The 25115-nt window shown below is 52.1% G+C and overlaps 1 protein-coding gene across 2 annotated transcripts; it reads left to right on the top strand.

The window, feature by feature from the left end:
• On the top strand, positions 1-22699 carry POLDIP3 (DNA polymerase delta interacting protein 3). 2 transcript variants are annotated; one of them, XM_047741115.1, is made up of 9 exons: positions 1-146; positions 9307-9697; positions 10382-10468; positions 11868-11963; positions 14163-14342; positions 14848-14925; positions 17056-17185; positions 19455-19521; positions 20468-22699. In XM_047741115.1, the coding sequence occupies exons 1-9, from the start codon at positions 88-90 to the stop codon at positions 20643-20645; spliced, it is 1266 nt and encodes a 421-aa protein (XP_047597071.1). In that variant the 5' UTR covers positions 1-87; the 3' UTR covers positions 20646-22699. The 2 variants fall into 2 exon arrangements, with proteins under 2 accessions (XP_047597071.1, XP_047597072.1); XM_047741116.1 differs by lacking the exon at positions 11868-11963.
• The last annotated feature ends 2416 nt before the right edge of the window (positions 22700-25115 follow it).

Below are 25115 nucleotides of genomic sequence, written 5' to 3'. Positions count from 1 at the left end.
AGCAGCTAGTTGCTCCGTAGCGGCCGAAGGGGCGGGCTCGAGGGCCGAGGGAGTCTAAGCAGCTCGCGGGTCGCTCGGCCGTGTAAGATGGCGGACATCTCCCTGGACGAGCTCATCCGGAAGCGCGGGGCTGCGACGAAGGGGCGGTGAGTGGCCTTTTCTTCCTCCGGTGCTCAGGGCCAGTGGCCTAGCGGGGCTCGGGGCGGGAAGGGAGCGGCCCGGGAGCGACGCGGAGCGCCGTCTGCGCCCGCCCCCTGCCGCAGCCGCGCTCCTCATTGGCCCTGCCCGGCCGCCGCCGCGGGCCCGGCCGCTCGGCGGTCCACACTGGTTGGAAGCGCCGTCGCTCGGGGGAGAACGGCGAGGCCGCTGGCGGCGGCGGCGGCGAGGCCGGGGCTCCCCATTCGTGGGAGCGGCCCGGGCGGGGGGAGGGGCTGGCCCCCCGGGGGAGGGGTCCAGAAGGTCTCCCCAGCGCAGCCCTCTCCCCTGCGAAGACTGAGGCGCTCGGGTCCCGCTGCTCCCCGGTCTCCGCCGGCCTTAGAGTTAGGACGAGTGAAGTTTAGCGGGGAAGTGACTTGCTCAGACTCTGTTACCGCCGAAGCTGAGACCCAGACCTTAACTTCAGATTCTGCGTGCGCTTCCCCGCCCCGCCGCCGCCTCTCAACACTCGCCTCCGTTGCGCGGCGTTTCAAGTTCTCCAAGCGCTTTCACGTGGCTCCTGTTCCATCTGCTCTTTTCGTAACCGTACCGGCCAGATGCTGGTATTTTCCCCATTTTGCAGACGGAGAGCTTGAGGCCGGGAAAAGTAGAGTGAGTGACTTGCCCGAGGCCACCAAGTGCGGAGAGTGGGGGCTGAGTGCGGTTTAGGAGCTGGCTGAGTTGGCCTCAGGCTGGGGCAGAACAAAACCAAACCAAACCAAAACAGGCGGGGGTGGAGGTTAGAGGTCATTGATGGTTGTTGTAGCTCCCAGTGGTCGGAAAAGACTCTTCTGGATCTGAGTGAGGAGATGATTTGCGGTGATGTGCCCCAGATTTCCTCTGGACCTTTAAATATTATTTGTCATTTGCAGCCGTTATGAGCTCTGGTTCCCGTGTATGCAGAAGTGGGAAGGCGGCCGGTAGTTCTCCAGCGCGCGTTGCACTAGTTCAGGTGTCTTTGTAAGCAGGCTGTAGAGATGTTAGATGGTGTTTTCTCAGACCTCATTCACTTCGCAGAAGTTGACTAATACATCCCCAGTGCGGGGGGGGGGGGCGCTAGAAAATAGATACTTTCTGTTGCTAACTGGAATGTATCCGGCCCTCCGCCCCCCCCCCCCCCCCCCGCAGCCCCCAACCCCACATATCCGCTGCACCGGCCCGCTGCCACATACTTCACCAGCCCCCGCTTCACCTGGCTTCTGGTTCATAACAGGCACACGGGAAGCATTAATTTGCTCAGCCATTCTCCGTGAGTAGTTCTTTCCTAGGTCTTCCCTCTAATAACTGGTGTGCAGTTGGTGCTGTGTCTTCTGGCCACTTCTGAGTCTGTCTGGGTTTCATAGGTTTGCTGCACAGTGGCTGAGTGAACCAGCTTCCCAGGACGTCCTCTTTCCGCAGTCACTCCCCTGGGTTCCCAGCTGCAGGCTGTCTGTACTGTCTGTTGGGTCTGTAGTTTCTTGGCTCCCGTGTGTCCAGAGTCTGATGTTGGGCGTTGGGTGGGGATCTGTGGGATGAATGGGGACTCTGCAACCAGGCAGACGTGGTGCCCTGGTGGGCCTGTTGTTGGGTTTTGTGCCTCCCTGGCAATATGTCTTCTGAGCCGGGCCATTTCCTCATTTGTAGTAGTGGTTACTGGCAGGTAGTTGAGGAGGTGAAGTATGAGAATATAAAAATGTGTATTTTATGATTTATTTTAAATCTTTTTTTAAAGATTTTTATTTATTTGACAGAGCTCAGGTAGGCAGAGCGGCAGGCAGAGGGAGAGAAGCAGGCTCCCCACTGAGCAGGGACCTCCCCTCCCCCACCTCTCAATGCTCTCAATGTGGGGCTCCATCCCAGGACCCTGGGGTCATGACCTGAGCCAAAGGCAGCTGCTTAACCGACTGAGCCACCCAGGCGCCCCAAAAATATATAATTTAAAGTTTGTACCAGGTAGTAAGTGTTAAGGAAATGATGGCAGTTATCGTGGATCTTTAAAGGGGTAGAACCCTAAGCCCCTCCCCTGATGGGGGCCAGTAGGTACCTCGCCCTGGAAAGTGAAACTAGGAAATTTGGATTCCCTTCTCTTGCTTTCCATGTGATTTTTTTTTTTTTTTAAAGATTTATTTGAGAGACAGTGAAATTTGTTTGAGAGACACACGAGAGCGGGGAGGGTCAGAGGGCGACAGGCAGACACCCTGCTAAACTGGGAGCCCAATGTGCAGGGCTTGATTCCAGGACCCTGAGATCATGACCTGAGCGAAAGGCAAATGCTTAACCCACTGAGCCTCCCAGGCGCTCCTCCACATGATCTTATGCAAGTTATCTAACTATTCCCTACCACTCTCATTTATAAAATGTAGATAATGTTTATTTTGTTAGGTGATTGTTAGGACTAAGTGAGTTAATATATCTAAAGAATTTCAGAAGTATCTGATGGTTCTAAGTGTCCAGTAGTTGTTAGCTCTCATCATCATTATTGAAGGATTGTAAATAAGTGACATTCGAATTTTCTGTGAGAGTATGTGAGAGTATTGCCTTGCTGTTACCTGGAGACCAGATTGGAGGAATGTGCAGAGACTCTGCGTGCTAGTTTGGCCTGTGCGCTGTGTTTGGATTAAACCTGGTGGAAACTTCATTTTTATTTTACTTGCACAGCCAGTGAAAACTACATCCAAGTCAAGAGCTGAAAGGTTGGGGCGCCTGGGTGGCTCTGTTGTGAAGCGTCTGCCTCCTGCTCAGGTCCTGATCCAGAGTCCTGGGATCAAGATCCGCATTGGGCTCCCTGCTCAGCAGGAAGCCTGCTTCTCCCTCCCCTACTGCCCCCTGCTTGTGTTCCTTCTCTTGCTGTCTCTCTCTCTGTCAAATGAATAATCTTTTTTTTTTTCTTTAAGATTTTATTTATTTGACAGAGATCTCAAGTAGGCAGAGAGGCAGGCAGAGAGAGAAAGGAGGAAACAGGCTCCCCACTGAGCAGAGAGCCCAATGCAGGGTTCAATCCCAGGACTCTGGGATCATGACCCAGAAGGCAGAGGCTTTAACCCCCTGTGCCACCCAGGCGCCCCATAAATAAATAATCTTAAAAAACAAAACAAACAACTGAGAGGTCTAAGCTGATCTCCGTGAACAGCTTTCCTTTCCTACAGTAAGCCTGTTTCATCTTACATGCTTCCTGGAAGAACTTTCCCCTTCCTGGGAGCCATGGAATGGCATTGCATAGAGGTCCCAGGAAGAACATTGTGCTTGGTCATTTAAGTAGAACCAGCGATGATCTCCAAAAACTTTCTTCCTGTTCGGGAAAATAGCAGAAGTACCTGTGGCAGTGTGAATAACGCGTTTCCCCGCCGGTCACGGAATTGCTTGTTCTCTAGGTAGCTGTTCTGTGTTCATCGCGCCTTGTAAGTCAAGAAAGGGTCGTTGTCATTATGATTACCTGGGGCCCCAGTTAATCGTCAAAAGATTTCTGCGATTAATGTGAAGACAGAGAAGCGGAGAGTTTTGAGTGACACATCACTCAGCAGGTGAGACGCTGTCCTTCCCAGGGCCTAGCATGGCTCTGGTGGCCCAAGACCCATGGATGAGTCTCCCCAGGACAGCGCGGGGTATCAGCTGCGGTGAAGGCCTGGTTTTTGTTTTGTTTTGTTTTAGGATTTTTATTTATTCATTTATTTGAGAGAGACAGAGAGAGAGAGAGCATGAGATGGGAGGTCACAGGGAGAAGCAGACTCCGCATGGAGCTGGGAGCCCGATGCGGGACTCAATCCTGGGACTCCAGGATCGGGACCTGAGCGGAAGGCAGTTGCTTAACCAACTGAGCCACGCAGGCACCCTGTGGGCCTGTTCTTGTCAGGTTTTTTTTTTCCTGAAACTGCAAGTGTACTGCTGGTCAGGGTTGCAGAGTCGCCCAGTCTGGTTTGATTTGTTGAGTTCTCAGAAGATTGCTGTCTGTCCATCCACTGCCACCTCCTAGTTAGCGAAGGCTCATCTGAGGTGCAGGCAGCCTTGATGGGAAGTTCGGACGTTGACTGTGGTGGGGTTGAGCACCTCTGGCCCCGCCACCCTGTCTGGGGAGTCCTTGGAGCCATGCGGAAGGGGGTTGGTCAGCTTTTCAGTTCAGGCCAGAGCTCTGGTCCTGGTACTCATTGCTTGTTTCCTTGTTGAAATAAAATAAAGGAAATGTAGACCTAAAATAAAAAGAAGGAAAATTAGTTGTTATGTAACTTGGAGGGGAAGAAATAGAAATAGGATTTAAAACAAAACACCTGCACAAGACTCTCTTGCAGGGTAAGGGGATGGTGTCTTGTTTCTCTGTGTCTGTGAAGCACCTAATCCAGGATCAACTCTGCGTAATAGAATTAAACTGTTTTCTCCTTGTAAAGATGACCTCAGCATGCGTAACTAACTCAGAGACCCCATGGATTAAAATCCACTTTATAATAATAATCCGGGGTCCCCCCACCCTCAAGGCCCTGAATCCTTCGGAGTACACAGCTGTCCAGAGCCGGCTCTGGGTGGAGTCTGGAGGAGAGTGCTAGGTTCTGGTGGGGGCCCTGGCCCTCTCACCCACAGCGCTCTTCCCAGGACCCCAGGAACCCCTAGTGGGGCCCTGGAAGCGGGGCCGGGATGCATTGTGTCCGCGTGGCCAGGTGGGGCAGTGCAGAGCCTCGCTCCAAACCTCCCCCACCCCTCTCCCCGACATTGACTGAGGCCCCAAGTGCAGAATGTGTTTCGGGAACATCAGATAGCGTGTGCAGTGGGAGGTGAGGCTGCAGGCAGAAGCTGGGGCCAGACCAGAGGCTCTCCTGAGGGGCTGGGCTTTGTTAGGGAGCCCTCAGCAGTTCTTGGAGCAGGAGGGGAACACCACGAACTCTGTTTTGGAGACCCACTCCTCGCAGGAGTGTTTATTTGAAACATTCCTGATGACTAATGCCTGCCTTGTACCCAGCGCTGCCGCCTGCGGGGATGAACAGGCATCTTTTCATGCAAGAGGAGCAACAGTGATGATGAAAAGCCCGAACACTGAAGCCCCTGAAGCTGGTCGTGAAAGGAGCTGAAGGGGTTGGTGGAGCCCGCGGACTGAAGGGCTCAGATTGCCGGGAAGTAGCTTCCTCATGCTCCTGCGCCCCCAGCCACGTCCCCTCCCTGCCCCAGATGGCCCTCTTGTGCCTCTCAGAGAAAAAAGACCAGCACAAGGCATCTGGGCCATGTTCTGGGACCTGAATGGGCACGCTGGGCCGTCCTGGGTGCGTGCGCGCTCCCCCTCTGGTTCCTAGAGCCTGTGCCATGGCCCGGGAGTCCTAAGCTGTTCTTAGCCTGGGGACAGCACACCCCCTCTTTAACTCTTTAAGTTCTGGTCGTCACTTTTGCCCTGTACCGCGTTTATTGGTGCTCTAACTGGATGCGGGCAAATCTGGTTGGACCTCTCGTCTGTCGAATGTGTGTAACAGCCTCATTCTCGCAGCTGGGAGGATGAAAGGAGGATGGCGGGGCAGGGACAGGGGGTGTAGGATCCCTACACTTAGCAGGTGCTCAGGACCGGAAAGCTCTTTGAGCCTTTTTTTCATCTGCCTGGTGCAGGGTTGCAGCGCCCGCCCACAAGAGGCTCCTCATCCTGCAGGAGATGTGGCCTTGGAGACACATCCTTTGACTCCACACAGCAAGAGCCTCTGCGGCAGTTGTGTCCCAGGTTCTACTGCCCAGGGAGGGCGCCCTGGACTGTGGAAGTGCCAAGGGAGAAGGTGGGGAACACTTGAGGGCAGGGGGCGCAGGGCGGAGGCGCCCATCAGGGCTGCGAGAGCCAGGAGACTGCACGCTGTGGCCTGCGGGGGGCATTGTTCGCATGATCTGTGGCACGCTCGGCTCGTAGCGGGGCGGTGTCTGGTTGTGTGTGGTGTCCCTGGAGACCTCGGTCCTTCCTCTCCTGGAGTAGGTGTCTTCCTGCTGTGCTCTTTTTGGTGACTTGATTTCCCAGCCCAAGGCCTCTGGCTTCAGAGTGGGAAGTGAACAGTTTACCTGGAGGACTTTCCGCTAACCCTGACTTTGTCAGGATCTGGACAGTAAATGCTGATTAAAATCCTTTTCCCCATTTTACAAGTGGGCTCTCAGTGGTAGCTCCTGGTGTGAACTGAGAGCCTGTTGCATTTCTTCGATGGACATCACCAACGGGTGTAGGGAGCTGAAAGCATTAGAAAAAACCTATGGGTTTATTTATTTATTTTTTTTTTAAATTTTTATTTTATTAGGAAGTTCGTGTCCCCTCCACAAATTCCCGCAGCCCCTCAAGTAGCTGTAGGCTTCAGCGATGCTACGAAGCATAGCCCCATTATTGTCAAGGCCTTACAGACCATGAAACCGAGGCTGGGCCACGCCGGGGGCATATGGGTGCTGTTTGCACACGCGCCGATTTCCCTCTCCCTGTTTGTGCTTAGTGAACTCCCTAAACACCCCATTCCTTTTGGCCTTTTTTTTTTTTTTTTTTTTTTTTTTTAAACCCACTCCTGTGCAGGAGAAAACAGGACAGGGACCAGCAAGTAGGGCGGCCCCTACCTTAAACCTAATCTGACCAATTCTGTAAATGACCCTTTCCCTCTCTCTTCCATCTAGTTCTTGTGTAGACCCCCTGGAAAGTATTTAAATCCTGAAGTAATATTCCATTTCTCAAAGAGAAATGGAGTGTGCATCACTGCCTTAGGCGATCCGCAGTGGGTGTTTCCGCTGGTCAAAGCATAACAGGGTGAAGGCCCATGTTGCCTTTCCTGGTCCCTTGGGTGTGCTCCTGCGGTCGGCACAGGAGCTGGAGGACAGTCTCCCTCCAGCCGGGGGGAACGGCGAGGTACTTGGAGCGCCCTCTGAGTTGCCCAGTGCGTAGGAGGGCCCTGGGGGGGGGGCCCGGACACAGATGTGGGAAACCGTATAGGAACTTGTTTGTTCAGTCGAGCTTTGCCTTCTGACACCAGGTCAGAGATTCTGAACGCTTCTGTCATCCACGATCACCTGTGGAGTCAAAATGCAGATGCCTCAGCCCTGACTTGAGATTCAGCTGCAGGTGGGGTGTGGACAGCCGTGTTTTTAAGCAGTTCCACGGGAGTTTCTAATGCCCAGCCAGCGTTCAGCACCACTTACAAAGCACTGTGCCCATTCTCCCCGTTCCCAGTCCAGTGGGGAGGAGAAAGCAAGCAGATGTAGTTATAGGCACAAAGGAGGCTTGTCCTAGAAGAAGTAGGGAGGGAGGGTTTCCCTAAGAGGAGGTGTTGCCTTGGGAGCAGGAGTCCCCCAGGCAGGGCCCCCGCTGTGCGAGCAGTGGTGAGGCTGGGGTGGTGCTGGGGTGGTGCTGTGGGCAGGTGGGGTGAGGGAGCAGCCTGCGGACCCCAGGAAGGGCTCTCAGGATTTACCTGGAATGGTCTTTGCTTTCCTCGCAAGCCACTAAAGGGCCAGCAGAGGAGCCCCACAAGCAAATGGGGCCTATTTAATGGAGTGTTTTTTTTTTTAATTAAGATTTTATTTATTTATTTGACAGAGATCGCAAGTAGGCAGAGAGGCAGGCAGAGAGAGAAAGGAGGAAGCAGGCAGGCTCCCTGCTGAGCAGAGAGCAGGAGGACTCTGAGATCATGACCCGAGTGGAAGGCAGAGGCTTTAACCCACTGAGCCACCCAGGCACCCCTGTTTAATGGAGTTTAGTTCATTTCCAATCTTAACAGTTTCTGAATTTGACATTCTTCTTGTTGGTAATGTGCTAAATACAAAGGTGGTTTTATCCCTGATTCATGGCACACTGTTCCTAAAACTCGTGAGAGTTTCCCGAGTTCATGCGTAGTAGGAGCATCTTATGTTATAATGAGGTGACGCCTGATGGGCCCCGGGGATAGCCTCAGGATGGGGGCTGGTTGCCAGAAAGACCTTGGCATCATTAGTAGGAACTTGGAGCCCTACCCCACTCCCCACCCCTCAACCACCAGGGAGGGGAGAGGGGCTGGAAATTGAGTCAGTCATCAATGGCCAGTGATTCAGACAACCTTGCCTACATAACCCCCCCCCCCCCCCCGTACATGGAATTCGGGGGAGCTTCTGGGTTGGTGAGCACAGCTATGTGCTGGGAGGGTGGTGTACCCAGAGAGGATGTGGAAACTCACACCCCTCCCCCCTCTTCCTGTACCTTATGCCTCTCTTCCATTTGACTCTGAATTGTAGCCTTTATAATAAACTGATAATAGTAAGTATACTGTTTCGGCTGTGTTCTGTGAGCCATTCTAGCAAATTCTTGAACTTGAGGAGGGGGTGTGTATCCCCTCTATTTTAGCTAGTCTGTCAAAAGTATGGGAAGCCCAGGACTAGGAACTGGCATCTGAAATGCGGGGACTCCCGTGGGATAGCCTGTAGCCTGTGGGGTGTGCGTGGACTCTGGGTAGGTAGTGTCAGAATTGAGTGGTAGGACACTCAGTTGGTGTCCAGAGAGTTCGAGAACAGTTGATGTGGGGGAAACACCTACATGTTTGGTGTTTGGAAACAATTGAGACAGTGACTGGTTTTCTTTTCTACCAAGTCCTTGTATCTTCAGTCTCTCCGTGGGCTTGCTCCTGCTCCCAACCCCTGGGCGGGGGGCAGGGGGCATCTGCTGGCACTGGAGGCCTGGGCTGCCTGGGGAGGCTGGGCACCCTTCGTTAATCATTTTTTCTCCAAGCTTGTTCATCCCACGTCACAGGGCGCTGACTGAGACATGGCTGGGGAAGCGCTTTGGAAACGGATGTTGTTCTTCAGGGGTATGGGGTTAGGATATTTGGGGGATGTGCTTTTTTTCTTTTTTCTTTTTTCTTTTTTTTTTTTTTTTTGACTAGCATGATTTGTAGGTTATTGTCCCTAATGGTGTCTCAGAATACTTGGTCTGGGGAGCAAAACCGTCTTACCTAAGTGATAGAAACCACCAGGCCCTTCTTCCTAGTTTTCTTTGCAAGACAAAGTCAAAGGCCATAAACCAGGAAAGAAGTTTCAACGTAGATTTAATTGTTTCCTGAGACAGCGAGCAGATGTCTGGGTTCTCCAGCAACTGCCCCCTGCTCCCAGGATGACGACAGCCCTGCTCCCAGGGGCTACTGGTGAGGACCCAGATCCGCTTCATACCCGCTCTGTTGCTTGCAGTCTGCATGCCAGGCCGGGAGTCGGAGGTGTCCGGTCGCGTGTGGGGGTCCAGCAGAGCCTCCTCAGCCCGCCAGCCCGCACCGCCACCTTCCAGCAGAGGTTTGACGCCCGGCAGAAGATTGGCCTCTCGGACGCCAGGCTCAAGCTGGGAGTCAAGGATGCCCGGGAAAAGCTTTTGCAGAAAGACGCTCGGTTCCGGATCAAAGGGAAAGTGCAGGATGCCAGAGAGATGCTGAACTCGCGCAAGCAGCAGAGCACGGCGCCGCCGAAGCCCCGCCAGGTGGCTGATGCCCGAGAGAAGATCAGCTTGAAGCGCAGTTCCCCAGCCACCTTCCTGAGCCCACCCGTCGGGGCGGTGACCCCCGCCCTGAAGCTCACCAAAACCATCCAGGTGGGTGTGGCTCTTGCCATATGTCCCTGGGGAGCCGGGAACAACTGTGGGTTCAGGCAGGGGGCGGGGGCCGAGTATTGGGGCCGAATGACAGTTCTCCCAGGTGTTTGTACAGTAACTGTATGAGGGAGGCAAGGATTTAATCTCGTTCTGCAGTCACCGACTTGCGCAGTGAGCGAGCCTGCGATGCAGAGAAGGCGGGGAAAGGACAAGACGCTCGTGGGGCGTGTGCTGTGTGGCGGGCGCTTCACACATAGGACCGAATTTCTCTCTCACCACGACTCTGGGACCATTCCCGCAGTTTTGTAAACGGCTCTCCCTCTCGGGATGTGGGTCTTTGTGCCCAGAGTTAACACAGCCGTCAGTGGGAGGCCCAAGGGAGGGGCCTAGGCAGACCCAGCCCCTCATCCGGCGCGCTGGCCGCTTGCACAGCTGCAGACGGAATGGAAACAGTATTTAATGTTCTCATTGACTTCGGGAACAGGAACAGCAGCAGCTACGAACACTCACTGAGCCAGGCTCCTGGAGCAAGACGACGCGGTGCCCTGCTTTGGGCACGAGGCTCGCTGGAGGTTACCGCGGGCCACAGCTGAGTGGCACCGTATTTCAAGTGCGGTGATTCCTTTCTCATGGAGAACTTGTGTGGCCCCCCGGGGATGAATCACGGTCTCTCTGTGTTTCTAGGTTCCCCAGCAGAAGGCCATGGCACCGCTCCACGCCCATCCTGCTGGAATGAGAATCAACGTTGTCAATAACCACCCGGCCAAACAGGTGGGAGAGCGAGAGCGCGTGTGCGTGGCCGTGAGTGTGTGCTGTAGTGCGTGCGTGGGTGTTCTTTGAGGAGCTCCGCTGGGTGGATTCGCTGTGGCCTGGCCCGAGGTCCCCAGTGTGAAGAATTGGAGGGATTACGTTTGGCTTTTGGCAGTTTGAGTATTACTTACTTACTCTTTTATTTTTTCAAAGATTTATTTATTATAGAGAATGTGTGCAAGGGACGGGGAGGGAGAGAACCCAAGCAGAGTCCGTGCCGGGCACGGAGCCCACGGCCCTGAGATCACAACCTGAGCCGAAACCATGAGTCGGACGCTCAGCTGACCGCACCCTCCGGGAGACCCTGCAGCGCATGAGTCGTTGTTGTAGTTATCTTTAAACTTCTTACAGTGGCGAGGGGTGGGTGGGTATATAATGGGCAGAGAGGCAAATTGAAAGTCTTCTATTTTTTTTTTTTTTTAAAGATTTTATTTATTTGACAGAGATCACAAGTAGGCAGAGAGGCAGGCAGAGAAAGAGAGGAGGAAGCAGGCTCCCCGCCGAGCAGAAAGCCTGATGCGGGGCTCGATCCCAGGACCTGGAGATCATGACCTGAGCTGAAGGCAGAGGCTCAACCCACTGAGCCACCCAGGCGCCCCAAAAGTCTTCTATTTTTTATTATTAAAGTAGCATGTGCAAAAAATTAGTATGTACTTAATACATACTTAATATAGAACATTTGCAAAATAGAGAAAGATTACACGGGAAGAAAGAGTTCTGGTGCTTCTGCTCTCCAAAGCCAGCAGCTGTTGAAATTCTGCCCTGGCTCTTTCCTGTTTTTCAGTTTTTTATTTTTAGGTGTCATTGCTGTCTAGTTACTGCCTCGCTGTAGTTGTGTGTTTGCTGTACATTATTATCCAGTTTTGTGTCCTCTTGTTTTCACTTTACAACACAAGTACGTCTGTGATTCACATTACTCTAAACATTTTAAATAATTGCATAATCCATTGAGTTGGTGTTCCGGTTTACTTAAGCCGTCTTTCTCTAATTCTCATGGTTTGAAATCCTTCTGTGAGCATCTTTGCGGCTAAAGCTCTTTCTGGGGTTTGGATTTCTATCTATAGGCCAGACTGCCAAGGATGGACTTTCTAAACTAAGATAATAAACACATGTTGTAGGTGGTTCTAGGTGTTGCCTGCTGTGGAAAGGTAATTCTCACGTACCTGGAGGTTGCAGCACTTTTGCTGGGCCCCTGTGGGTGGAGAGCCGGCCTGTAAGGATTGGACGCCCAGGCCAGTCTCCCCCAGGCCCCCCTGTGCCTGCTTCGTCCTCCAACCAGCTCCACGTCTCTTTCTGTTCTTGTTCCAAATGTCATTTCAGGACCTGCAGGCCCCATTAGCTTTTCTTTCTTTCTTCTCAGAATTTATATGATTTGGAGGAAGATGATGACTCTGTAGCTCCCATTCCTAGTAAACAGATGAAATTTGCAGCCTCGGGCAGCTTTCTCCACCACGTGGTAAGGCATTTACGTTTTTCCTGCGCCCTCCGTGTATGACCAGTGGATGGGAGTGGTGGTGGAGAATGTGCCCTTTCAATTCAGAAATGTTTCTTCCTGCGGGTCTTAAGGTTTTCAGAACTGATGCAATCCCTGGTTTACAGATGCAGAGAGCAGGGTGTCCGGTGCTGTGCCGGCGGCCCCACGGCTGGTGGGGTGCAGAGCGGCACCTTCTGCTTGCTATTTCCCTGCAGGGGAAATGGGAGATCCCTGAGGATGGCATCGTGTTTTCCTTTGTGGACGTTCTGCATGTTCCCCTTCCCTCTGTGGTCAGCACCTCTGGCCATGTTTTTGTTTGTTTGTTCTACAATTTTATTTGTTTGACAGAGCCACAGAGCATAAGTGGAGGGAATGGCAGAGGGAGAAGCAGGCTCTGCACTGAGCAGGGAGCCAACACGGGGCTTGATCTCAGGACCCTGGGATCATGACCTGAGCTGAAGGCAGATGCTTAACCATCTGGGCCACCCAGGTGTCCCTTTAGCCGAATTTTTTTTTTTTTTTAAAGATTTTATTTATTTGACAGAGATCACAAGTAGGCAGACAGACAGAGGGGTGGGGGCAGCAGGCTCCCCGCTGAGCAGAGAGTCTGATGTGGGATTTGGTCCCAGGACCCTGGGATCATGACCCAAGCTGAAGGCAGAGGCTTAACCCACGAGCAACCAAGCCGCCTGTTCTTGACAAGCTGCATTCTTGACACCAGGTTCCCTTAGTTGGTGTGTTAACAGGAATAAGCTGTGCTTGGCCTGTGCACTCCACCGGGTGCAGCCTGCACGCGGGCGAGCTTGCTAGAGTAGGCTGCTGGGCGGACCCACGCAGAGAAGGAACGAGAGCAGTATCTGGGACCATTAGGGTGGCCAGCAGCAGTGGGTATAGCCCATGTCCGGAACGGCAGCCTGGGGGCACCCAAGCCAAGCTTGGCCTTTGGCCTTCAGAGACCCGAAGACTCCATTTTTGCCGCTGCATTGTGTGGACCAATTTCACGGTTGCCGCTGAAGTTCTTAGAGCGCTGTGCGAAGCTGAATTATGCTGACTTGTTACTAGGGGCTGGGCCTTTGCACTGGTTGAACTGCTAAGGTCCGCTGCCCAGGGAGTGGTCAGCAGGCTCAGATCCTGGCTCACCCTACTTGGAAGAATGCGGTGTCTATGTTAACTAGGATTCCCCTTCCCTCCTGCCCGGTAAGGTGGGTGCTGTTACTAGTCCTATTTTACAGGCGAGGGATCAGGCTCAGAGATGAAAATATGTTCAGTATCATCCAGCGTATAAATAGCGGATCTAGGAGTCAAGCTTCTGCAGTTGGCCTCGCAGGTCAGGTGTGTCGTACCGTACTGGCCATCGGTAATCAGAAAGCAGCTTGAGAAGTGTGGGGTCCAGCACAAGGAGGACATTTCGTTTGATTCGGAGAAGCCAGTGAATCACCCCGGCCCCGGGCTCTGCCTCTGGCGGCTGCGTCTGGCCCTTCTTCCTGAGCCTGTAGCTGGCGGTGCAGGCTTAGAGCAGCAAGGCCACCTGCTGCTTCTGCCTCATACATCTTTTTCCTCAGACTCATTCCTAGCAAGGAGTTTCCTAGTTTATGTTTCCAAGGGACCACATCCCCAGTTAGAGGGAGCTGGGGAGGGAGGGAACGGTATCTGCTGGTCTGCATGACTGACTGCCAGCGTGTGCTTCACGGTCTGGGAGCCGATTGGGCCGGGGCTGCCCATGGTGCCTCTGCATATAGAAACAGGGACCGAGAAGTTGGGGGTCTGGACCTTCTGAAGAGCGGGTTCCTCTGCCAGGCCGGCTCAGAGCTGGTGCTCGGCCAGTTTTGATAGGAACGTATCTGGGAGCAAACTTGACTCTAAGCTTTTGGCCTTGTCATTAGCTCCAAATTGCAGAATTTCATAAAATTTCCGTGGTCTGGGTAGGCCTGTGGCTGCATGGAAGTGTCTCAGCAGGGGCTTCCTGCACTGGAGGGAGGCTTCTGTAAGCACGTGGGCAGACTGTGTTTCTCCCCTCCCGCCCCTTCCCTGGGGGAAGTCACTGGCAGCCTTTCTTGGCTCCAGATCTCTGATGGGGTTGGGGAGCTAGGAGCCCCTGGGGGTGAGGGTTGTCAGCTCCGTAGTGCTTCTCTCTTGTCTTCTTCTCTAGCTTCTCAGATTCCTGTCTGCCCGTTTGTCTAGGCCGGACTGAGCAGTTCCAAGTTCTCTGTGTCCAAGGCCCTCCCTCTCACCAAAGTGGTCCAGAATGACGCGTACACAGCTCCGGCCCTCCCCTCCTCTGTTCGAACAAAAGCCTTGACCAGCATGTCCCGGACACTCGTGAACAAGGAGGAGCCCCCGAAGGAGCTGCCGCCCACCGAGGTGAGGGAAAGGCGAGGAGAGGGAGCGAGTGCACCCGTCGGGAGGCAGCCTGTGCTGGGGGGGCCACATGGTGTGCATACCCTGTCGAGCCCTCACAGCACCTCCGTGAGGTAGGCGTTGCCACCTCCATTTTACAAAAGAGCAAAGCAAGCCTCAGTGAGCCCTGCCCTTGGCGTGCTTGCGGGCAACTGGGGGAAACGGAGCTGCAGACGGAGCAGCCTTTGTGCTAGAACAGAGGCCTGCCCGGAGGAGAGCTGCTGGGAGCACTGGGGAGAGAGCATCTGTCTATGCTGGGCTGGTCAGAAAGGCTCTGAGGAGGAAGGGTCACCTGAGCTGGGTGGGTCGTGACACATGACTAGTGCGTCCTGAGTATCGTGTGGGGGCGTGACTGTGACAGGCTCTCTGCCGGGCTTTCCTCTGGGCCTTCCTGGTCACTTGCCGGGCAGATGTGCCACAGCTGAGCGCACAGCCGTTCTCTGATTCTGGTCACTGTCTTGTCTGGCAGCCTGTCCTCAGCCCCTTGGAAGGCACCAAGATGACCGTCAACAATCTGCACCCTCGAGTCACTGAGGAAGACATTGTGGTGAGTACCGTGTCCCACCGGGGCTCTAGCCCTCAAACCGCGTCTGTGTCCAGGGCCCCCAAGAACACCACCAGTTCACTAATTCCCCGAGACTCAACGGGACTCCTCAGAGAGCACTGTCAGGGCTAAGGTTTATTCCAGGATACAGAGCAAATTCCGCAAAGGGGAAGGCTCGCGGTGCAGAGGCCAGGGGAATCCAGGTGCAAGTTTCTGGATTCCTCCCCGAGTGGAGTCACACACAATGCACTTTATTTCCCCAGCAACGAACTGTGATGCGTGAAACCGGGGAACTCAGTGCAGACTCAGCGCCCAGGGTCTTTACCCGCAGCTAGTCATGTAGGCTCGCTCTGCCCCTGCACGTCAGCATTCTGGACTCCCAGGACGAAAGCAGGTGTTCAGCGTAAACCACATTGTTTGCATAGATTAAGCTCAGTGAGTCACTCTTATCAGTTAGGGTGGTGGGAACCCTCCCCAATTCCAAGTTGCCTGACACCGGCCAAGATCCAGCCTTGGAAGCAGGTCTTCAAAAGCGAGCAGCTGGGCTGGCAGTGGGAACTCTGTGCTTCACAGCGTCGGCACCAGAGCCGGTGCAGGGTGCTGGTTGGGGCCTGAATGGGATCCTCTAATCCTCTAGTTCACAGCCTTCTGGTTATTTTCCTGTGAGTCTTTGGAACTTGTCCCTTCTCTAGGGGTTTTCATGATGATTCCAGAGTAAAAGGTATGAGATAGATTGGGGTTATGTGGTGGTTGGCCCCCCTGGATTGCCCTGGTCTGTCCTGTCCCGCCCTTAGTCATGGGCAGAGCCTAGACCTGGCAAGGAGAGGGCCTGATGCAGCCAGGACTTCTCTTCCCGCTTCTTTTCATTTAGGCACCAAAAAAAACCCACTATTAATTCGAAAGTCCAGTTGCCCTTTGAACTCTGAATTGTCAGGTCCCAGGAGGAAGCACCCGGACTCCGGGCTCTCTGCAGCGGAGTTTCAAGTGCTGTAACAGCCCGTAATGGCCACCATGTGTGACAGGGGTTTTGAGTGTGAAACACAAGTGCCGTATGATAGCTCTGAGAAGTGAGCAGGCTCACTAGCGAATGACAAGTTAACAGAGTTGAAACAAATCTTCTTCCTGGTTATAAAAGTAGTGATAGCTGCTGTTTATTGAGCATATGTTATGTGGCAGGGACTTTGTGGGCAGGATCTTTGGAAATACAGAGTAGTGGGACCTGCTGGCCTGTGGTAGTCGCCACCCTGCATGAATGGCAGCAACGCCCGCCCTCCCTTCTTTGCCCCCACTGGTGATGTCTGGAGAACAGCAGTAGTGAAATTGGGATCGCACTTAGTTTTCGGTTTCCCTCTCTTAGTTTTGGTATTTGACATTTTCCACTTTATCGTGAAAAACAAATCATTTCAGTGATCCCTTCGGAAAGCTTTTCTGTCCTCATGACAGCGTTGAGAAGGGAGTCGCAGGTGAAGCCTTGGGGTGGGTGCCGGCTGGCCTCCGCGGTCTGTCTCCACGTTGTCTTCCTTCTCTGCACCCCCCCCCCCACGCCCCCTGTAAGAGGAGGCGGAGGTGTCAGGGGACATGATGACGGTATTGACACATGCATATAGAGCACTGCCCTAAAAGTGCCTGCATTTGAGCTTTCAACAGCCCTGGGGAGAGGGCGAGCTCATTCCTTTTCTTTTTTTCCGAAGAGAAGATGTCAAGTGAAGTTAGATAATTTGCAGGTTCTGTGGTGACCTGTTTACCACGGCTTCTGATGAGCCTGCACATTCCTTTTCATGACGGGGCGCTCAGAGAAATTGTGTAACTCCTATCCCTGTTGAGAATGTAGGTGCTGCAGCAGGAAGAAATTGGGGTGCCTTCCTGAAGGACACAGGGACTCTAGGGCTTATAAGCCCAGACCTGTTTCTGGCTGCCAGCTCGGCTCGTGCTCTCATCTGGTCCCATATCGGGAGGCCTGCAGATGTCCCAGGAACACCACCTGAAAGGGTGCCTCCCAAAATTCTGGGCGCTGGGTGGATTCAGCTGGAGTGCGGCTGGCCACCATCTGCCCCAGAGCTCTGGAGTGAGTGGCTGGCAGGCAGGAGGATGGCCCTGGATTCTCTGCAACCCTAATCCTCCTGTTGTTTGCAGGAGCTTTTCTGTGTATGTGGAGCCCTCAAAAGGGCTCGCCTGGTCCATCCTGGGGTAGCAGAGGTGGTCTTTGTGAAGAAGGACGATGCCATTACTGCATACAAGAAGTATAACAACAGGTGTTTGGATGGTAAGTCGGGGAGGGAGCAGCCACCTCATCCTGCCGCTCACTGCTCCCTCTCGGGGGGCAGCCTTCAGAGCGAGCCTTCCTCTGGGATGGCTGGGAGGACTCCGGGCACGCTCAACCCTCTGGACAGAAGGTTTCCTGGGCACCAAGAACAGACAGGGCCCTGGGTTTTCACACAACCCTAGGACTTTGGTCTAGTGAGCATAGGAACACCATTTCTCCATGGATGGTTCTCTTACGAGGTCTTGCTGGGGAAGCCAGAAGTCCGAGCCTCCTCTTCCAGATGTTGGTCTGATGTGTTAGGACACAGCTTCCTCAGACGCCGGCAGCCTTGTGTCAATGGTTAACTCCTGGGTGGGCGCTGCTCCTAGGGGCAAGCTCCTGGTTTTCCTGAGCCCACAGTCCCGTTGTTTATCTCAGGACGGCCTGTGGAGTGAAACTGCCTGCCATGGCCCTGTTGTCTGCTGACTAGTTCTTTCTGTGTTTACCGAGTACCCTTGTGGACCAGGGACATGTGTTCGAGAGGCAGATGCTGGTGGGACACGGCGGTTGTATTTCCCTGTTGGTGAATGATGTTGGGTGTCTCTGCTTGTGCGGAGTCACCATTTGTATCTCTTGGAGAAGTGTCTTTTCGGACTCTTTTTAATTGAGTTTAAATGAATTCTTTAAAAAAAAAAGAATTCTTTATATATGACTTCTTCTCCTACCAGATAACTGATTTGCCAGTATTTTCTCCCATCCTGTAGGTTGTCTCCCCCTCTTCTTGCTCTGTGCATTTACAGCTGTGTACTGTTGTCTAAGCAGTGCCTTAGCTGTGTCCCATAAATTTCTGTGTACTGTGTCTTTATTTTCATTCATCTCAAAGTATTGTCTGAATTCCCTTGTGATTCTTATTTGATCCGTTAGTTACTTAGAATTGTTTTAATTTCCATGTATTTGTGACTTTGCTGGATTTCCTTCTGCCCCATGAGTGTTGAAGGAAAATCTGCGTGTATTTTGCTGCTGGTAGATGTCTGGTAGGTCTAGTCAGTTTGTAATGTTACTGGAATCTTCTCTCTCCTTGTTGGTCTTCGGCCTGGTTCTGGCCATTCCTGAAAGTGAAGGGCCACCAGCTATGCTCGTCTACTTTTTCCAGTTGTGTTTTGCTTTGTGTACTTGAGGGTCTGATGTTAGCCGTATACGTGTTTGTATATGTTAGTTGTAGATAAGTTTATCATCGCTTTCTTTCCTGGTGCATTGACCCTTTGATCATTTCAAAATGACCTTTTTTGTCTCGGGGCACCGGGGTGGCTCAGTCAGTTAAGCCTCCGACTTTTGGTTTCGGCTCAAGTCATGATCTCAGGCCCTGGGATCAGGCTCGTTGAGCTCCAGGCTCTGTGTAGAGTCTGCTTATGATTCTTACTCCCTCTCCCTCCTGCCCCTTTCTACTCACTTGTGTGAATATTTCTAATGTGACCATTTAGGTCCTTTAAAGACTTTTTCACCATATATATGTGTATATATATATATTTTAAGATTTTATGTACTTGAAAGAGGGAGAGAGTATGAGAGACAGAGCACGAGGCGGGGGAGGGTCAGAGGGAGAGGCAGGCCCCACGCTGAGCAGGGAGCCTGATGAGAGGCTCAGTCCCAGGACTCTGGCATCATGACCTGAGCCAGAAGCAGATGCTTAACTGATTGAGCTACCCAGATCCCCCATTTTTCACTCTATTTTTTAGTTGCTACCCTAACGGTTGCTCAAGAATTCACAGTATATGTTGTAGCTTACCAGAATCGATTTCAGATAAATATTAAATTAATTCCAGTGAGGTGTCAGAAGCGTTACCCTATATGGCTCTGTTCCCTCTCCCCACTTTGTGGTGCTGGGATGACCGGGTAGAGTAGCTGCCCCGGCAGGACCTGGAGCCGTCAGTCCTTCATAGACCAAGTGGAAGCCCGCATGTTCACTTTCCAGTTCTTTTTTCACTTAGTTTCATTGCATAAACCTTTTCCTTCACTACCTCACGAACAAGCTTAGAGTCACATGCGTTCAGGCTCTCCCGTCCCGCAGCTCTCCTCTGCTGCTCGAGGGGAGAAGGGGGGTCTGTTTCCACTTTGCTGTTTGGTGCCGTCCTTGCTGAGGTTTCGTGGACCTCACACATGGGGTTCCCCGTCGCCCATTGTGGAGCCAGAGCTGCCAGCAGCGGGGGCCCGGGTGAGGGAGGTGGAACCCTCGTCCTTTTGTCCGGAGCCGAAGTCTCATCGCAGAGCCTTTTCTTTTCTGGTTTTTCAGGGCAACCCATGAAGTGCAACCTTCACATGAATGGGAACGTCATCACCTCAGACCAGCCCATCCTGCTGTAAGTCCCACAGGCAGCGGTGCTGGGGGCGGGTGGAACTTTTCTCCTGGTGTACTCTGTGCAAGTCTCTTCCTGCTGCGGAGTAACATGCCTGAGTCCGTGCTTTTCCTCTCTCCCGCGTCCTCTGCACTGATGGCAGCTGGGCCGTCGGGGTGCCGGATGGTGTAAGAGCGACCGTACCGCAGGGTCGCTGCAGGGGCCTGCCCTTCGGGGGCTGCTGTTCTCAGCTTTAGAATTTAGAAAGGCCTGAGAAGAGAGGGAAGAGCAGGCAAGTTGCATCTTTGTTCCACTGTGAGTCCCATCCAAGTGAATGGAAAATGCCACCTCCTCGCCCCGGACTCTGATGGAGACAGTACCCACTGGTGGCCCTTGTTTTATGCATTTTTGGAGGCTGGCATGCATGAGTAGATTGGCAGGACATCCTTTTATAGACGAGAAGACAAAACCTCAGGAAGATACCAGATTTGCCAAGGTTGGTGGTGCAGACAGACTTAGAAATTTAGAAAGATCAGAATTTGAACCTCAGATATTGAATTGTATGATTTGGACAAGTGTTTTAAGCTGCACTTCAGGAATAAGTTGTATTCTGGAAAATGTGGATTTTATGACCAAGTAAGTTTGGGAGCCATTAGGCTAATAAACAAGAGTGAAGCCGATTTCTTGGCTTCCAGATTTCTCCAAATATGTAATAAGCCGGCGTGGGTGTGCCCGTCTCTGGAGGGCATACAGCATTTCCTGAGTTAAAGCCTCAGATTACCAGGGGCTGCATTTCAGTTTTGTCATCTGTAAATTAAAAAATGATAGATTTGCTATAAAATGTCATGAGATCAGGGGGTACAGAAAGCAGTGTGTTCAGCACCTAGCTTTCCTAACAGACTTAGTAAATGGTGGGTTCCCTCCCCGTCTGAGGGAAAACTGACAAGGATTTTGACTTTGCTCTCTGCAGACGGCTGAGCGATAGCCCCTCGGTGAAGAAGGAGAGTGAGCTGCCTCGCAGGGTGAATTCTACCGCCTCCTCTAACCCTCCAGCCGAAGTGGACCCTGACACCATCCTGAAAGCACTCTTCAAGTCTTCGGGGGCCTCTGTGACTACACAGCCCACAGAATTCAAAATCAAACTTTGAGCGAGGGCGCAGGGGGGCGGGGGGGCGGGCAGCCAGAAGCAGGGGCAGAGGAGGGTGGCTGTTTCCTAAAGCAAAGCCTGTGACCAAAGGGCCATCGGACTGGAGGCCCCTGAGTGTGGGACGGGTCGCTGGGGGTAGAGCGCTTCCTCACCGGACAGGACCCACCTTTCTGTGTTGTGTTCTCCCCTGCGCCCTTCTGTATGTTAACGTTTGCCGTAGTCTGTTTCTTCTCTCTCCATCTCATCACCGAGGTAGGTCCGTGTTGCTCGGTATCCCTGTCCCTCGTCTCAGCCCCACAATGATGTATCTGAAAATGGTACCATGAGTTGTCTGGAAGGCTTTCTGGTGGCTCCGTGGAGTGCAGGGCCGGGGCCTCTCTGAAGGACACATTTTTCTCCAGGAGGCGACGAGTTGCCTCCCCTTTCTCTTTTTTAAGCTTTCAAAGTGGAGAGTGGGAGCCCCTGCCCACCCCCACCCCCGCAGGGCAGCCAGGTCTGCTTGAGAGCTGTGAGCTGTGCCACTCGCCTGCCTGGTCATTGTGTGTGGCCTGGGGGGGGATCAGGCCATAGCCCTCTTGTTCTCTCTCCCCGATTGGCCTGGAGAGGGCCGTGTGTCGGGGCGGGTGAGCCTGCTGCTCTGCCGGAAAGAGCATCCCCGGCCCTTGCCTCCGGTGGCTCAGGGTCCCCTCTCCTTGCTTCCTGCCCTGTGCCCCATCCCCGCTCTCCTGGGGTCTCATGGCCAGGAGGAGAGGGCATCGTCGGCCCTCCCAGTTCTCACCTGACATGGCGCTTGTCACACCTGGTTTGGGTGCAGATGTCTGCTCTCTGCTAGTTGGTTTCTCTCTTTTTTTTTTTTTTTTTTTTTAAAGGTCCGCCTCTTGTTCTTTGACACTGAGGGTCTGAGGGATCGTTTGAATGGGAGATGTTGGCTTGCTCCTGGCCAAGCTTCTGGCCTCAGATTCCCACAGGACGGTAGGGATGCTGAGAGAGGCTCACGTGCAGCTGCCATCTGGGGCGCCGTTCCCACCCGTCCTTCCGTGGCCAGAGGGGTCTTTCCCTGCCTTCCAGTGAAGGGCATGGGGAATGCTGGGTGGTCCGGAGGGTGTAGGGAGACCAGAGCAGCCCTTCAAGGTGTGTGGGGGCAGCCCTTGAACCCTAGGACAGCAGGGCTCCACGGGCCTCCTCCATCTCCTGTTGCTTTGTGGGGACCGCAGAGGGAATGGGGCGGCAGAGCCGGAGCGAGTTGGGCAGCAGCCGCAGAATCCGTAGCAAGCAAGCGCTGCGAAAGGCACACGCCTAGGAAGCAGAGGGGACCTGAGACACTAAAAGCTCTCCGTGGCCTGCTTGGGAACAGCCCAGTGAAGAAAAATCTGGAAACTCTTGTTTCCAGAGTTCTGTCTGTAAGCGGGAAGGAGGACCTAGGCTTTGAACAGCACTCGGTCCTCCCGCTCTAAGGCTGCTCAGGCCTTGGAAGTCCATGGAAAGTACCTGATGGTGCTTCACCCTCTGGTCCAGAGAGAATGCTGCTTTTGTTCCCATGTTCCCTTTTCCCCTTTTGAACGGGTGCAAACTTCGTTCTTCTCAGCAGCTGGAAGACATTCCTCCTCCACTTTCCCCTTCCTGATCCTTGAGAGCGCCTACAAGGCAGTGGGACCAGGTTTCTCAGGTCCTGGGGACAGTTGGATCACTGCTTGGACTCGGCTTCAAGTAGGGATGGTAAATATCCTGCCTGCATGGCATTACCCCCCTCCCCTTCTCCCCCGCCCCCCAGTCCCGTGCCAGGCTGCCCTGGCTGTCACAGAGTTCATGGACCCTGTCCTGGTTAGCTGTGTGGTACACGGCCAGGTGGAGCTCGCTTGCCTCCCCTGCTCTACGGGGTGTCGTCGTGGGAAATGGAAGAGAAGGTGGTGGGCCAGTCCTTGTGTCCCTCTCCACCTGCCACTCCTCCACATTCCTTGTGTGTATCTCTTGTTCAAAAGGAGAGGAAGAGACATTAAGGGATGGAGGAGACTATATGTTACTTACCCATTTCTGAATAAATATTTGTTATTCCTACCTTTGAGCTGTTCTTTCTTTAAGGATTCTAAGTGGCCTTGTGGGCTTGGCACTAGAAAACAGGAGTTGGCCTCTGCTTTCCTACTCACCAGCTACGATCCTAGGGCAGTTCCTTCTAGGACTTGGTGAACCCGTCTCCGTCATGGAGGGTGTGAGTATTAGTGACCATGAAGCATGGTCCGCTCCGACACAGAATTAGGTCTGTTCATAGGGAACAGGAGAGCCTGACTTTTGCCTTGGTTTGAAGACCTCAAATGCATGGGTGAAATTTCTCTTAGATCAATTACGCGTTAGAAAAAAATTAATTTGTTGATGGGTTTTGTGTGTGTGGTAAAACACACATGAAATTTACCATCTTTGTACATTCCAGTGGCATTGCATACAGTCCTGGTGCAGCCCACCACCAGCCATCCCTAGAACTCTTCATCTTGTAGAGCTGAAACACTATTTCCGTTCAACAGTAACTGCCCATTTTCCCCTCCTCCAGACCCTAGCAACCGTCATTATTATGTTCTAAGATTTTGATTACTCATACAAGATTTGTACAGGATTTGTCTGTCTTCGGCTTACTTCATTCAGCCTCATGTCCTCAAGCTTCTTCCATGCTGCTGAGAATTTTTATTTTTTTATTTTTTCTTTTTTTTTAAGATTTTATTTATTTATTTGGCAGGGAGAGCACAAGCAGGCAGAATGGCAGGCAGAGGGAGAGGGAGAAGCAGGCTCCCTGCGGAGCAAGGAGCCTGATGCAGGACTTGATCCTGGGACCCTGGGATCATGACCTGAGCCAAAGGCAGAGGCTTAACCCACTGAGCCACCCAGGCACCCCAGAAAAAACAAAATTGATAAAATGTGAGATTAAACTATATCACTAAGATCACTATCAAATATAAATGGTCTATATATACATCCACTGAAAGATTGGCAAAGCGAGTGAAAAAACATGCCCTTACTTACACGCTCTCTGCAAGAGACACATCAAATATGACAATATAAGGCTGAAAGCAAAATGATTAAAAAAATATATATCATGCCAACAATCCCCCCAAAGTAGCTATGTTAGTATCAGATATATTAGACTTCAGAGCAAAGAAAGTTACCAGAGATAGAGGAACATTGTATAATGAAAAAAAAAAAAGTTGATCCACCAAGAAGATAGAATCCTAAATATGTATTACCAAGTAACAGAGCTGCAAAGCATGTGATGCGAAACCTGATAGAATTGGAATAGCAAATCCACACATAACACTCAGAGACTTCAACATCCCTTGCAACAACAGGTAGAACTAGACAGAACATCAAGGATGTAGAACTTACCGCCACCAACCAACAGGATCCAATCAACAAAAAATTAATTCCACCCAACATGGGGTGCCTGGGTGGCTCAGTGGGTTAAAGCCTCTGCATTCGGCTCAGGTCATGATCCCAGGGTCCTGGGATCGAGCCCCACATTGGGCTCTCTGCTCAGCAGGGAGCCTGGTTCCCTTCCTCTCTCTCTGCCTGCCTCTCTGCCTACTTGTGATCTCTGTCAAATAAATAAAATCTTTAAAAAAAAGTTATTAAAAAAAAAAAATCCACCCAACAACAGAAGACACATTCTTTTCAAATACCATGGGACATATACCCATATCCTGCCCAGAAAACAAATCTCAACAAGTGCAAAAGAATTAAGTTCATACCGTGGGTTCTTGGTCACAGTGAAATCAGTAATCCCTGGGTTAAATATTGAAAGCTTTCCCTCTAAGATCCGAGACAAGACAAGGATGTCTGCTTTTACCACTTGTGTTCAACCGTGAATTGGAGGCTCTAGCCAAGGGGTTTTGGTTTGGGGAGGAGTCGGGGAGTTGCAGAGAAAAGCATGCAAATTGGAAAGAAAGAAGTAAAATTATCTCTATTTGTAGATGACATGGTCTTTATACAGAAAATGCTAAGGAATCCACTGAAAGACTACCAGAACTAACGTACACAGCACGATTGCAGAATGCAAGGTCAATCGATACAATGAGTAATCTAGAAGTCCTATTAGAAAACAGTTCTGAAACTCAGCATAGAGTCAAACAATAAAATAGGATAAAATTAATACTTAAACAAGTGTACTTAAGCGTAAAACTTATATCCTGAAAACTACAAAACATTGTTGAAAATTTTTAAAGGGGTCCTGCGTAGCCAAAACCATCTTGAAAAAGAAGAGAGTTGAAGAACTCACACTTTCAGATTTAAAAACTTAAGTAAAACGCTACAGTAATCAAGACAGTGTGATACTGGCATAAGGATAGACATACAGACCAGTGGAATAGAATGGAGAGTCCAAAACTAAAGTCTCATGTATCTGGTCCATTAATTTTCAGCAAAGGCACCAAGACAATTAATTCAGTGGGGGAAAGAATAGTCTTTAACAAAAGGTGCAGACAACTAGATA

This window comes from Lutra lutra, chromosome 8, assembly GCF_902655055.1.
Source record: "Lutra lutra chromosome 8, mLutLut1.2, whole genome shotgun sequence".
NCBI lineage: Eukaryota > Metazoa > Chordata > Mammalia > Carnivora > Mustelidae > Lutra > Lutra lutra.
This window is presented reverse-complemented; position numbering and strand designations above follow the sequence as displayed.